Source organism: Talpa occidentalis, unplaced genomic scaffold (assembly GCF_014898055.3).
Source record: "Talpa occidentalis isolate TD23 unplaced genomic scaffold, MPIMG_talOcc4v2.1 talOcc4.6, whole genome shotgun sequence".
NCBI classification, from domain to species: domain Eukaryota; kingdom Metazoa; phylum Chordata; class Mammalia; order Eulipotyphla; family Talpidae; genus Talpa; species Talpa occidentalis.
Genome location: NW_023604972.1, coordinates 27,685,691 through 27,701,327, shown reverse-complemented (window position 1 = coordinate 27,701,327; position 15,637 = coordinate 27,685,691). Strand labels below are relative to the sequence as shown.

Below are 15,637 nucleotides of genomic sequence, written 5' to 3'. Positions count from 1 at the left end.
ATTGGAGACATCATGAAGGGCTTCATGAAAAAGGTTTGAGCTAGTAGAGTTTTCAGAGGTTGAGAGAAGAGTCTCTAGGACAGAGAATGAATGGAGACTGCTTTGACTAGAGTGTTGAATGTTTGGGAGGCAGTGGAATTAAAGATTGGATGTTAGGTTACAGCCAGATTATGGATAGTCTTCAGTGTCAAACTAGGGAGTTTTGATTTTATCCTGCAGATGGTGGGGAGGCTTTAAGGAGAAATTGATGATTTCTGATGAGTAAAATGGTACGATAAAAGTAGTGTCTTTGAGGAATTATACTCAGTGAAATAAGCCAGAAGGAAAAAGAAAAATATCAGATTGTTTCTCTTATAGCAGGAATACAGGGAAACCAAATAAGACATCAGTGTAAAAAAAACAACAACAATAGCAATACAAAACACGCAAAAACAAAAACAGACAATTATAAACCAGAGACAGCCTGCAGGGGAGGAGGAGGGAGAGGGATGAGAGGGAGGGAGGGAGGAGCACAGGGGACTGAGGTGATGGGGCATCGGGTGCATTGGTGAAGGAAACTCTATGGGGACTACACCTGAGGGGGTGGGGGGAAGCAAATATTGTTTAAAAATGAACAATGATATAAAAAATAAAAAAATTAATATTAAAAAATAAAAAATGTTTAAAAAATAATAAAAACATATCAAATGTTTAAAAAAAAAGTAGTGTCTTTGAAGATTGAGCCAGTGGAAATGAGGGTATATATATATATTTATATAGATATATGAATAAAATGAATAATATGAATAAAATGAGGCAGGAGCTGGGGAAAAGAAGACCAATTATGACCATTGTCCAGGTCATAATCCTCTGGGCTTCAAAGGTAGTATTAGAATTTGAAAAAATGATAATAAACATTTGTATAGTGTTTTCAGAATAAGTAAGTTGTTTCCAAATGTCATTAAACAGCAAAATAACCTTGTGGCATTTATCTTCATTTCTGCCTTTTCTCCCACTTTATTTCATTATCCCCATCACAATAATGACTCCTTTAATTTAAACTAAAAACCCTGGAGGGTGTCTCAAAGGGAGAGAGCAGAGAAATGGAGATGTTGAGGATCCAGGGACAGGTGGGGTGGGAGATCAGCAATTGTCTTAACGGGCCCCTGTAGTGGCTGCTTCTTGGAGCTGTAGCTTGTTGGCCATCAGTGGACCTTGAAATCAGAACCGGGATACAAACTGGTTGGTGAGCCACTAAGGCTGCAACTCAGGTGTACCATGAAAAGCATGTAAGGGGAAGTGGTGCTGAAGTAGGTGCCATCCGTGTGGAGTGCTTCAGTGACTTGAGTGTGTACACGGCCGAGCACTCAGGGCAGGAGCGCTTCACTGTGGCCTTACCTGGGAAGCTTTGGCTGGTTCTCATAGTAACCAGGAACAGTAGCCAAAGTCTCCCTGCTGGCACTTTCCCACATCTGGCTTATGCCACAGGTGGTTGGGGTATGATGGGCATGGATCAATCCATAAACATCTCAGCTCCTGCTTAATCTGGTTACTCTGGTTAACAACTATCTCTCTCTCTATATATAGATATGTGTATATATCTATATATTTGTAGCTATCTCTATATAGCTCTCTATATATCTGTATCTATGTAGATATAGATATATATATATAGATATACAACTACATACATGTAGTTGTCTTCTAGCTCTCCATCAGGCTCCAGGTCCAAGATCATATCTAGAACTTGGACTGTGAGGCACATACTCATTGAGTCCAGAGATTGAATTTGACCTGGATATGGTCTTCAGCTATGGCACAGAGGAATTTATTGCCATGGAGTCCAGGCAATCCAGGACACCTCCTCTGAACTGCTAATCTTCATGTCAGTGGCTGGATGGGGTCTAGGCCCAGGGAATGAAAGGGAGTTGCTGCTTCCAAAGAAAAGCTGCGAAGACTACAGTGCAGGTCACAGACCCAACCGTGGTAGGGGAAGTGGGGAGTAAACTTTAACATTTTGTAAATTAAGGAACTCATGTTTAGAGGTTAAGCTGTTGTGAAGTAACCTTATAGGAAAAGGTGGGGCCTGATTGGATGACAACACATCAGTAATAGTGTCAGGGCTTCTTGGAGTTATCAGGTTGGGTGTGAAGATGGTAGAATTCCTTAATGGTTAACGTAGTGTCAGGTCTCTGCTGTGCTCTTAAGTAACCACCTCTGCTCTTTGTGTGACTCCTATTGCCTCTGTGATTTATACAATGACTTCATGTAAGGATGTGGTGGAGGGAAGGGAAGAAAAGATTTGTTAATTCAATTTGTCTCAATTTAGAATCAGGAGGTCTTTTCTGACTCTCTTTGTGTTTTCAGATCATTAAATTATTGGGAGGTTTATGTGGATAGTTTGGATGTAGGGGCTCCAGAGATGGCTGCAAACCTTTTTATCCACATGGGCTCTGCTCTGAGTAGGGTTAGTGGTGACATGGTGGATGTCCTTTTCTCTTGTGGTTGAGACAGGAAGAGATCTGTGAGCTTGGGAGAAGAGATATCAGAGAACATCCTCATGACTGGTGACTGGGATGTCTGATCAAGATTACAAGCTTATCTAAGTAGGAGGATGAATCAGATCCACCACCATACTAATTCATTTTGTTCACGAGTTTGCTGTGTTTATTTGGGTATCTGTTTTATATACCACGATCTGGAGGCAGTTTAAATGCCATGCAGGTAATGAAATATGCTTTTCCATTTGAGATATCTATTTCTCTACTATCAAATAGCAGAAGAGTATGCCAGACAATGAAAGGATGTTGGGGAGGTACAAAGAATTGAATTATCCTCATCTTAGCTAACCTTGACCAGATTGTCTTTTGACATGATGGGATACAGAGGAGCAGGATGGAAGGTGTGGGATAAGCTTGTGTGTTTGTACCCTGGGCATTGACAATCCAGCTGCATAGAATGACATTCATTGGCTCCAGTTGCGGTGAGGTAATTTTTCAAGATCTTTGAAAAATTTTAATGTCATATTTCAACTGTTTATTTCCTTATTATAGTGTACTGGAATCTTCAATGGCTGGAGAAGGAGTGATCAGAAGACCGAGATGAATTTTAACACTATTCTAGAAGAGATTCTTATTAAAAGGTCACAGCAGAAAAAGAAGACATCGCCCTTAAACTACAAAGAAAGACTTTTTGTATTAACGCAGTCCATGTTGACCTACTATGAGGGTCGGGCAGAGGTAGGAGACAGTCAAAATTTACTTTTGCTGCTTTCTTTGTTGATATGATTTTATAATATTGCCCCCATACCCACCCTCAATCTTATGGAAGGAGATTTGGGATAATGAAGTAAAGGTCATAGTTTGTTATCACTTGGATTTAAAAGATAAAGTTCTAGGTATGGGTAGAAGTTATTCACAAGTCTGTTCACTGTGGATGTATTATACATGGCTATGCATTTTATGTCAGCCTACTGAATTAATTTGTTAGAGAAAATAAATTCCTATGTTACTTTTAGATCCTGATGGAATTCATTAAAGTAGTCCCCCCTTATCCAAAGGGGATGTGTTCCAGGAACCCCATTGGATGCCTGGAACTATGTTTATATACTATAAAGTATGTTTATAGTATACTGATGAATACTATGTTTTATTCTACGCATGTATACATATACTGAAGTTTAATGACAGATTAGGCATGGTTAAGAGATTCATAACAATAACTGATAATACAGTAGAAGATTGTAACAATACACTGCAATCAAAGATACATGCATGTAATCTCTCTCAAAATATCTTCTTGTTTTTAGTATTTTTGGACCATTGTTGACTGGTCCAAGGTACCCATCCAGGTGGTACCTAAAATTGCTAGCAAAACTATGGATAAGGGGATACTAGTTTATGGTGTACATGTCTTTTTCCCATATGCTGCTGTGTTATATATCAAAATCTTGCACATATAAACTGTGTGTGTGTCCATTGCCTTTTATGAATATCTTATCATTATGAAGTAGAAGTTAATTACAACTATGTAGTGATTTGGCAGACCCAGCACATTACTGAAGTTGACCCAAAAGAACTACTTCTCTTGTTTGACAAGCACTTTGTTTATTTTATTTCAACTGTTTCAAGGTTTGTTTGAAGGGCCTAGGGAGAAGCAACTCACTAAAAATCTGGTCAGTGAGCAGAGGAGGGTGCTCACTGAGGAGGGTGTCTTGCCAGTCAGCTCCTGGGCTTTGTAAGTGCTTCAGGCTGAGGTTCTATTACTAGCTGAGGTGCATGGATGCAAGTCAGCTCTGGCCCCCTCTTCCTCCTGACATGGACCTCTGCAGGTCCAGCCATGCTCCTCCCCTAGAAATATTCTCGGGGTCTAGGCAGTGACTGGAGTCTGGGTTGCCCCTGTTGAGCACATGCTGTTGTCTAGCTGGTTATAGTAGATTCTTGGTGATCTTGGTGTTTGGTTTTATTTTATTTTATTCTATTTTAAATTTAATTTCTGAGGAACAGTGCCCTTTTCAGAAGTCGATTAACTTGTTTTTTATTTTGTTTTGTTTTTGTTATTTTTACCCCCTCTGAATTTCTCTGTGGTTTGGTTTCCCAGTTCAAACAGAATGACATTGTTTGTCACCGTGGTCCTCAACTCTATTAACTTCTGCTGTGGCTTGTTGCTGTGAGCGGTGGGCTTCTGTAAATTCATGAATTCAAGGCTGTAGGTCCCTTATCTACCATTCCTTAATTCCCCAAATGCTAAAGACCAAAACTTCAAAAACTCTTTTAGTTATAAAATTTGATCTGAGATGAGGCTATTTTTAGTCTTTATTTATCTTATTCAGTGTGAATTTTTTGTGTGTGTTTGTGCGGAAATATTAATGGGTTTAGTTATGTGGGGCTGGCCCAGTCCCAGCTGGGAGTGTTATGTTGTAGATGGTAAATGTGCTATATTTCTTTTGTTAAATCTGAAATATCAGAATTCCAAAAGGGTTTCAGATAAAAATATTGTATGTGAATTATTTGAAAATCTAAAACAGATTTTAAGAAGAAACATCAATAAATTTTTGTTGTATGGTAATGATTTGTCATATTATTATAATTACTTGTTATATTTGTTGAGTTTAATGTACCAAAGGAATAGAAATATAGCAGTGAGAGTAGTAAAGTATGGTTGTTTACTAACCAATAAGCCTCAGAAATCTACATTATTTGCTTAGAAATATGGACTGATATTATTTTTTATTTATTTATTTATTTATTTATTATTTGTTTGTTTGTTCGTTTGTTTTGTTTATACATGCACTGGGTACAGTCAGAAGCGCGGGAGAGTGAGAGAATTCACCAGAGCCAGAGCGGGGAGCAGAGCAGGCAGAAGGACCGAAGTACACTGCTGAGGGGAGCAGCGGGCGGCAGGAGAGGTCTGCGCACCATGTGGGACCCTCCTCCGGTGGCCGGGGAGCACCATGTGGGACCCTCCTCCGGTGGCCGGGGAGCAGCCGGGGATCGAACCGGCGCTGCAGAGGCTGCGGGCAGCTTCGCAACCCAGCGCTCAACCGCTGTGCCACCGGGGAGGCCCTGGACTGATATTATTAAAAAAATATATATCTGTCTGCTTGGGAGCAGTCTCATCTGCCTAAGAACCAGCAAGTTCTCATTGTCACAGTATCAAAAACCCAGCCTCGGACACCGAAGGTCAGAATAGATCTCCTTCCAGTCTGTTGCTGACTGGCCCAGGGAGCTGATCCTATTAGCTTGTTTCCTGCCTTAAGCCCTACTCCCTGATAAATGGGGTATTTTGATCCCTCCTGGTTTCTTTTCAGAGGGACTGATATTCCTTAGTCATGAGTTTCCGCTTGAAATGTATGGAATAGTTACAGATTTGTTAGCCTCTCACATTTAAAAATGATTAGTTACCAATATTAAAAAGTTAAGAGTTTGAAGATAAGACTTTGGGTTCTTGAAAAGTAACACTGACTTTTCTGATAATACTGGACAGAATTAGCTCTCTGACTTCTGGAAAGCCCAGAAACACCCCGTTATGCTTCTTCCCTGTTTTTTTTTTTTTTTTTAAATGTCCTGCCATTATCTTCTTTTTTTTTTTTTTAAAGATTTATTTATTCATGCATACAGAACCGGGGTACAGGACAGATGTGCAGGGAGGTGAGAGGATTCATCACAGACAGAGTGGGGAACAAAAACAGGCAGACTGACTGAAATACACTGCTGAGGGAAGCAGAGGGCAAGACAGGAGAGGTCTGCCAACCCATGTGGGTATCTCCCTGGCCAGCCAGGATCGAACCCATGCTGCAGAGACTGCGGACATCTTCACAGCGCTGTGCTCAACTGCCTGCACCATTAGGGAGGCCTTCTTCCCTGTTTGAATGAATGCTCTCACCTTGATGAATGGTTGGGTTTTCATCTCTTCAGTGCTAGAGACTGGGATTTATAAAGGTATGTGGTATAATTAACCCATGAAAATCAACAGGTATTTTAAAAGTAACATTTTGTTAAAGATGTCAGATTCCAGAGGTGGATTAGAAGAACCATGGAATTAAAATAAAGAGCTCTAAAGATATTTATTTTATATATGTTATTTTATATATGTCTTATTTTATAAATGTTTATAGTTGTGTTTTCAAATGGAAAACAATGAGTAGGCTACTGATTAATATAGGAGTCCTAAACTAGGAGTCCTAGTTTCCTCATGGCAGTTAAGTACCGCTAAACTTAATTAATCATTACATAAGAAATATAGTCTGCATCTCCTGGTTCTCTGGACCCCAGCTCCTTCCTCATGAGGGTGATGGCTTTTATTGAAATCCTCTATTAAGTACAGTTTATTGTGCTTCTCAAAATATGCCAAGAAATTCTGTTTAAGATGATGAGAATTTCTGTGAGCTGTTTCTTCCAAGTCTAATATTGCAAAACTTCTGTTTCAGTCTTTGCTGTGGGTCATTCTTTAGTTCGTTCTCCTTGCTATTGTGGTAGTCAATTAACTGATGTTGCTGCATATTACAGTGAACTGATGAACGATCTTGACAATTTATATTTTTTTATCTTAGTCAGATAACACAGAACAAAGAAACTGGAGGTTTCATAAGTAATGTTGTTTTCTGGTCAAGGAACTAAATGACACTGGATTAGTCCATGTGATGTTCCAGTGGAGACTCCATTGAAATGGGGCCAGGGAAGAGCAGGCCTTGAGTTTAATAAGGAAAAAGACCCCTAAAAATGGGGAGAAAACACGGAGTGGAGAGACTTTTATATGTTGAGATGTGGAATAAAAATATTTCAAGCAACCGCCCCGGTGGTGCAGAGGTTGAGCGCTGGGTTGCAAAGCTGCCTGCAGCCTCTGCGGCGCCATTTCGATCCCCGGCTGCTCCCCGGCCACCGGAGGAGGGTCCCACATGGCGCGCAGACCTCTCCTGCCGCCCGCTGCTCCCCTCAGCAGTGTGCTTCACTCCTTCTGCCTGCTCTGCTCCCCGCTCTGGCTCTGGTGAATTCTCTCACCCTCCCCCGCCTGACTATACCCAGTGCTTGTATAAATAAATAAATAAATCTTTTTAAAAAAATATTTCAAGTGTTATGTAAATCCACAATTACCATTAACTAAGTAATTAGAAGCTTTTTATAATTGGACTTTGGTACTACCAATTTGGTTGGTTTGTTTTTTGGAATACCGATCCAGTATGGAAACTGGAAAATAGTCTACAAATTTGAATGTGCAGGGAGATGAGTAGTGTTGGGATCCTGCAGGCCAACTACAGGTCGGTGAGTCACTGACTTAATGGGACCCAGCGTACAGTTGTAGTCAGAGCTGTGGTTTATTACCATAAAAGGAGTCAAAGCAAAATCAGCGGAGGGGAGAGGGGCATGGGGAGAAGCCCAGAGAACACCAGCACAAGATTGCAGGAGTTTTATCCAAGCGCACTCACAAAGGGTGTGCTGCTTTCTCCAGCATCAAAATTGCAACAACTCTGGAGTGTCAACTATAGTAGAAACTTGTCAGAGACTCAGTGCCCAAAGCTTTTGTTAGAGGCTGGTCACATAGGTACCTTCAACTGAACCTGTATCAAAATTGCAGACTCCAGAAGGAAAACATAAACCATAAACCAAATATTGCACAAGAAAGCACAGTGCCACTCTTTATATTGCTGGGGATGGTGGCACCCTCCCAAAGACCCAGTTTTCAGGTGCCAGCTAAGGACCAACCTTGTAATGAGGCCTTTCACAGGATAGCAGTCTCAGACACTGGCTAGGTTAACTCTTTTCTGCACACTAGCAGTAATAATGATGCAGATTATTGAGCATCAAGTACATGTCAGGCACTGTGCCTAGTATGTTACCTGCGTTATTTCTTTTTTTTTTTTTTTAATATTAAATTTTATTTTTATATTCCCCCATACAATTGCAAACGCCCCATTCTGACCCCAATCCTTCCCCTCCCGCCCTCCACCCCCCAAAAAGTGTCTCTGGTTCATAGTTTTTTGTTGATTTTGATTTTCACTTTCTTATATTCATTTTCCTGGTCCCTTATTTAAGTTTTCTAGATTCCTGCTATGAGTGAGACCATCCGGTATTTTTCTTTTTCTTTTTGGCTTATTTCGCTGAGCATGATCCCTTCCAGTGCCATCCATGTTGCTGCAAATTGCATGTGTTTATCTTTTTTGAATGCTGAGTAATATTCCATGGTATATATGTACCACATCTTCTTGATCCAGTCATCTATTTTTGGGCATTTGGGTTGTTTCCAAAGCTTAGCTATTGTAAACAGTGCTGCTATAAACATAGGAGTGCAGGTGCTCTTTGGAATTGATGTTTCTGTGTCCTTTGGGTAAATACCTAGGAGTGGAATTGCTGGATCATATGGAAGCTCTATGTTTAGTAGGTCCAGAAATCTCCACACAGCTCTCCATAGTGGTTGGACCAGTTTGCACTCCCACCAACAGTGCACAAGAGTTCCTTTTTCTCCACATCCTCGCCAACATTTGTTGTTGCTAGTTTTTTTAATATGTGCCATTCTCACTGGTGTGAGATGGTATCTCATGGTAGTTTTGATTTGCATTTCCCTGATTACAAGTGATGTTGAACATTTTTTCATATGTCTGTTGGCCATTTGCATTTCCTCTTCAGAGAAGTTTCTTTTTAGCTCTTCTGCCCATTTTTTGACTGGATTATTTTCTTTGTTGTTGCTGAGTCTCATCAGCTCTTTGCAGATTTTTGTGATCAGTCCTTTATCATTAGTGTTGGGTGCAAAAATGTTCTCCCAGTTGGTGGGGTTTCTCTTTGTTTTTGTTATTGTCTCTTTTGCTGTGCAGAAGCTCTTTAATTTGATGTAGTCCCAGCTGTTTATCTTTCTCTTCACTATCACTGCTTTGGGTGATGTGTCTGTAAAGATGTCTTTGCTGTGCAAATCCCGTAGTGTTTCGCCTATATTTCCTTCTATGTATTTTATGGTTTCAGGTCTTTTTTTTTTTTTTTTTTTTTTTTTTTTTATAGAGGCATGTTTTATTTATTTATTTATTTGTTTGTTCATTTGTTTTTGTTTATACATGCACTGGGTACAGTCAGAAGCGCGGGAGGGTGAGAGAATTCACCAGAGCCAGAGCGGGGAGCAGAGCAGGCAGAAGGACCGAAGTACACTGCTGAGGGGAGCAGCGGGTGGCAGGAGAGGTCTGCGCACCATGTGGGACCCTCCTCCGGTGGCCGGGGAGCAGCCGGGAATCGAACCGGAGCCGCAGAGGCCGCGGGCAGCTTCGCAACCCAGCGCTCTACCGCTGTGCCACCGGGGAGGCCCTGGTTTCAGGTCTTATGTCTAGTTCTTTAATCCATTTTGATTTGATTTTTGTGTATGGTGTGAGGTAGTGGTCAAGCTTCATTCTTTTGCATGTAGCGACCCAGTTTTCCCAGCACCATTTATTGAACAAACTTTCTTTGCTCCAATGCATAGTCTTTGCTCCTTTGTCAAAGATTAGTTGACCATAAATCTGTGGATTTATTTCTGGATTTTCTATTCGATTCCATTGGTCTGTATGTCTGTTCTTGTTCCAATACCATGCAGTTTTGATGATTATGGCTTTGTAGTATAGTTTGAAGTCTGGGAGTGTGATGCCTCCATTTCCTTCTTTTTTTTTCAGTAGAGCTTTGGCTATTCGGGGTTTTTGGTGATTCCATATGAATTTCATCAATAATTGTTCTATTTCTTTGAAGAATGCCATTGAGATTTTGATTGGAATAGCATTGAATCTGTATATTGCTTTTGGTAGGATGGCCATTTTATTTATTTATTTTTTTTTAAATAGAGGCATGTTTTATTTATTTATTTGTTTGTTTGTTTTGTTTATACATGCACTGGGTACAGTCAGAAGCGCGGGAGGGTGAGAGAATTCACCAGAGCCAGAGCAGGGAGCAGAGCAGGCAGAAGGACCGAAGTACACTGCTGAGGGGAGCAGCGGGCGGCAGGAGAGGCCTGCGCGCCATGTGGGACCCTCCTCTGGTGGCCGGGGAGCAGCCGAGGATCGAACCGGCGCCGCAGAGGCTGCAGGCAGCTTCGCAACCCAATGCTCAACCGCTGCGCCACCGGGGAGGCCCAGGATGGCCATTTTAATAATGTTTATTCTTCCAATCCATGAGCAGGGGATGTCTTTCCATTTCTTTGTGTCTTCTTCTATTTCTTTTAACAGTGTTTTATAGTTTTCTTTGTATAGGTCCTTTACCTCTTTTGTTAGATTTAGTCCCAAATATTTGATTTTTTTTGTTTCGATAATAAAAGGGGTGGTTTTTTTGATTTCTTCTTCTTCAGATTTATTGTTTGTGTATAGGAAGGCTACTGACTTTTGCGTGTTGATTTTGTATCCTGCCACTTTACTGAATTGATTGATGAGTTGAATTAGTTTTTCTGTGGAGATTTTGGGGTTCTCTATGTATATTATCATATCATCTGCAAATAGTGATAGTTTGACTTCTTCTTTTCCTATTTGGATTCCTTGGATGTCTTTCTCTTGTGTTATTGCTCTGGCTAGGACTTCCAGTATTATATTGAAAAGCAGTGGTGAGAGTGGACATCCTTGTCTTGTTCCAGATCTTAATGGAATTGCTTTCAGCTTTTCACCATTGAGAATGATACTGGCTGTTGGCTTGTCATAGATGGCCTTTATGATGTTGAGGTATGTTCCTTGTATCCCAAGAATTTCAAGGGCTTTTATCATGAATGGGTGTTGCACTTTGTCGAAAGCTTTCTCAGCATCTATTGATATTATCATATGGTTTTTATATTTCTTTTTGTTGATGTGTTGGATAACGTTGATTGATTTTCGGATGTTAAACCATCCTTGTGCCCCTGGAATGAATCCAACTTGGTCGTGGTGAATTATCTTATGGATACATTGTTGGATTCTGATAGCTAAAATTTTATTGAGGATTTTTGCATCAGTGTTCATTAGGGAGATTGGCCTATAGTTTTCCTTTTTTGTGTTGTCCTTATTCGGTTTTGGTATTAGTGTAATATTGGCTTCATAGAACGTGTTTGGTATTGTCCCTTCCTTCTCAATTTTTTGGAAGAGTTTGTGAAGGATAGGCACTAATTCGTCTCTGAATGTTTGGTAGAATTCATTTGTAAATCCATCAGGTCCTGGGCTTTTGTTTTTGGGGAGGTTTTTAATTACCATTTCAATTTCGCTGCTTGTAATTGGTCTGTTTAGGTGTTCTATTTCTTCTTTATCTAGCTTTGGGTGATTATAGAGTTGTAGGAATTTGTCCATCTCCTCTAGATTGTTGAACTTGTTTCCATATAACTGTTCATAGTAGTTACTGATTATTCTTTTGATTTCTGCTGTGTCCGTTGTGATTTCTCCTCTTTCATTTATGATTCTGTGTATTTGTGCTTTCTCCTACCTGCGTTATTTCTTTTGTTCCTCAACTCAATGCTGCATTAGATCTTATTACTACCTCCATATAAAATGGGAATGATATGAAGCTTAGGTTAAAAACTTGCAAAAAATCATACACGTAATGAATTGCAGTCTGTCTTTGAAACATTCTTGACACTCAAGGGACAATTAGAAAAAAATATGTTAAAGCTCTCTATACTACAGATCAAATTTTAATTTAGGGGCCTCCCCGGTGGTGCAGCGGTTGAGCGCTGGGTTGCGAAGCTGCCTGCAGCCTCTGCAACGCCGGTTCAATCCCCGGCCACCGGGTGAGGGTCCCACATGGCCCGCAGACCTCTCCTGCCGCCCGCTGCTCCCCTTAGCAGTGTACTTCGGTCTTTCTGCCTGCTCTGCTCTCCCCTCTGGCTCTGGTGAATTCTCTCACCCTTCTGTGCTTCTGACTGTACCCAGTGCTTGTATAAATAAATAAATAAATAAATCTTATCTTAAAAAAATTATTTTAGAACTTTTAAGGATATTTCTATTTATTTCAGTCTTGTCTTTTCTTGAATTTTCTTTATGGTAGAAGAAAATTAACACTAGTCAGGGATTTTTGTCTTAGCTCTTGCCATTATCTAACTGACTTTATAAAGCACTGTTCTTTAATCTGTAGATATAATTTAGAAATTAATTTCATGTATAGTCTGTCTCATTAGACACTTAACTCTTCCTTTGTCATCACTAATTCAACTCTAACACACATCAGACCTGTTACAAAGTCCTGTGAATTCTCCTTCCCTCCACTACAACCTTATTGCAGCTCCCAAATCCATTCCTTTAGGTAAATTACTGCCCTTGATTTTTTTCTTGGATTTTCATCTTTCACTGAGATGACCTTCAGAGGGATATTAAAAACCTGTAGCTTTCTGTCTTCTCAGGGATCAAGTTAAAACTCCTTACTTGGAATACAAAGTACTTGATGCTATAGAACCTTGTACCTGCTCTTCTTCCTCCACCCCAAACCATGACTTCTACCTACATGGATCAAAGGAGAAATGGGGAGACCTCAACCCTTATATCCAGGCAGGGCATGTTTATCTGAAATGTACTTCATGACCATGGCAACAAGAAAGGTCGTCACACTGCTGATCATTAGAAGAGTCAGGATTTGAGCCTGGTGGTTTGACTCTAAGGTCTGTGCTCTTTCCATCAGGGCATGGGGACTTCCTTTCATATTTTTCCGGTAGTACAGAAATCAAACATTGTTGTGATGAGATGCTTCAAATTTTAATCTTTTACTTGGCTATGAGTTAGGATGTTAGAAGTAATCAGTGACATATGATGACATGAGTCTCTCAAACACTCTTGGCAAACTATCAAATTTCTAGAGTCTTCCAGATTATTGAGAGTTGTTTTCTTGATCAGCCCTGGAAACCTGGAGACTCTGAGCTGTATAGGGATTAGAGGCTCTTAATGTTGTATTGTCTGATCTTTCTTAGTTGTTTCCTGAGACTAGGTAGACACTCCCTGTAGGAAGCATAGGTTTATAGAGCTCTTCTAATCTCTACCTGAAGACTTGTGTCTTTCATCACTTCCTGGGATTCTGGATAGTGAGCATGGAGTGGAAAAAGAATCTCTTATATAATAGGGGAACTGCAAACATTTGCCTCAGACTTAACAAGTTATGAGACAGTTCACCCATTTTGTAAAATGTGACATGACCCTAAATACTCCGTAGACAGTACTTGTAAATATACTAGGGAATTTTCCGGATCTAAAAATTCACAATTATATTCACCCATGAAAACTCATTTTTCTAATTGGCTGTTGAGTTTCCTTGTTTCTGAAATAAGATAGTATCAACTTTTCGACTCGTGTCTCAATTTCCCTTCTGTGTCACTTCTCCCACTTACGATTCATATCAGTTTCCTTATTCTACTACGCAGGACCTGATCTTGCTTTATAGTACTTTATAGTACATTAATCACTTAAAGGAGCCAAGATGCAGACTATCTGATTTATCCCTCTTAATTTGCCATATTATTACCCATTATAATTCAGTAACACCCACTGATTTTTTTTTCTTTAGAAAGTGAAAATCTATTAGGAGAGATGAAGAGAGAACACTATTTCCTCCATTCCATTTTTGGGGAAAATTCTTATTTCACTCTAGTTTCAAACTTACAGAAAAGTTGTAATAATAGTGCAAGGAATTCCTGAGTAACCTTTCTCAGATTTATAGATGCCTATGGTTATGCCCCATTTGTTTTATATACTCTCTTGGGCTCTGTGTCTCTTTCTCTTGGCATGCATCTTTTCTCAACCATTTGAAAGTAAGTTACAGATATTGTCCCTTTTAGGTGTAATAGTCACTGTGTGTTGCCTAGAAACAAGGTCATTCTTTTATACAACCACAGTACAATGATCAAAATGTTGGGGAGAAAGAACTCCTTCCATATTCTATATGGAACAGCATATGCAATGGTCCTGTGGTGTAAAGGGTCTTCATGTTTTTGTGGAACTATTCTGTTCTAGACTTAAATAGATTTACGTAACTGATAATTATCCATACAAAGGATAATTGATTTGTTAGTTATAAAAAAGAATCATACAATTTTAGATCTTGAAGGACCTTTAAAGAATGACCCCTAAAATTTATACTTGAGAATAAAAAGATGACTTGCTCCAGTCAATCCCAATATTCTTCAATCAACTTCTCTGATTGCTCTCCCTGAGTACTATAAAGGATGTGTTTGGGTTGCCCAAATAGATGAGGAAACTTAAACAATATGGCTACAGCTTAAATAATACAGATACAACTTAAATAATAAGATTGTTTACCATTACAATTGACACCATCTAGTGACTGTTCAGACCCCTTTGCTTAAAAAGACTGTCACTTTCTGCCTTGGAATTTATGTTCTTACTGTGTCTCTTTAGAGTTATTTCCCTTACAATTTTGTTCCATTTTATTTTTTGAGGAGATGCATTATTTTAATTTAGAAAAAAGCTATGTTTTAAATTTAGTGTTGATTAGTATTAATCTTTACCCCAAACTATAAACAGCCAGAATATGAACTGTCAGAAGAAATCATAAAGCACTTTTAGAAAGTGAAACAGCATTTTGGGTTGTTTCTAAGCTGCATAGGGTATGCTAATTCTTAGCCACTCTTGATCCTGATCAGATATGTAGAGAATTATCTACAGAAGGGTGCTTAATAACACCTGTGTAGTGAGCAGTGAATTCTCTGATGCTTTAGAATTTCTGACATTAGCAGCCATTAGGGTTCATGAATACACTGGATTTCCAAGCTAAACACACCCCTGAGTATGACCCTACACCTCTAAATCTTGCAAACTAATGTTACCACAATGAAAAAATAATTAAAAAAAGTAAAAACAACTAAAAATTAAATACAAAAAAAAATTACAGTTGGATGATTACTACTTCAGATCATCGAAAACATTGTTACCAAAGCTCTCCCTTTGCCTTTTTCATTTTTAGTCTTAGAGAACTGTCTATCATATTTGCATAATTCCATGTTGGCAAATACCGGACATGAAAATTGCACAAAATAATGCAATATAGTTGTTTGTTAAACAAAATTAAATGAACAAGTAAGAGACTGAAATGAAATCTCCAGTGATTTTTAATAGATTGTGAGAAAGGGACTTCCTCCCATTTATCCTGGTTGTATGAGAAAACTTTTGTCTGTTCCGTCTTTACTCTAAGGAATCATATCTGTTTAGTGCTTCCTTAATTTTATTTGCTACTGCAAACAGTAACATGGATAGGAGTTA

At 39.3% G+C, this 15,637-nt stretch overlaps 1 protein-coding gene across 1 annotated transcript in view; it reads left to right on the top strand.

Annotated features, from left to right (window-relative positions):
- TEC (tec protein tyrosine kinase) overlaps positions 1-15,637 on the top strand; it is a 121,880-nt gene that overhangs the window by 43,762 nt on the left and 62,481 nt on the right. Inside the window, exon 2 of the mRNA XM_054687980.1 lies at positions 3,033-3,218. Within this exon, the coding sequence (XP_054543955.1) occupies positions 3,081-3,218 (138 nt within the window). The 5' untranslated portion in view covers positions 3,033-3,080. The remainder of the gene's footprint in view (positions 1-3,032; positions 3,219-15,637) is intronic.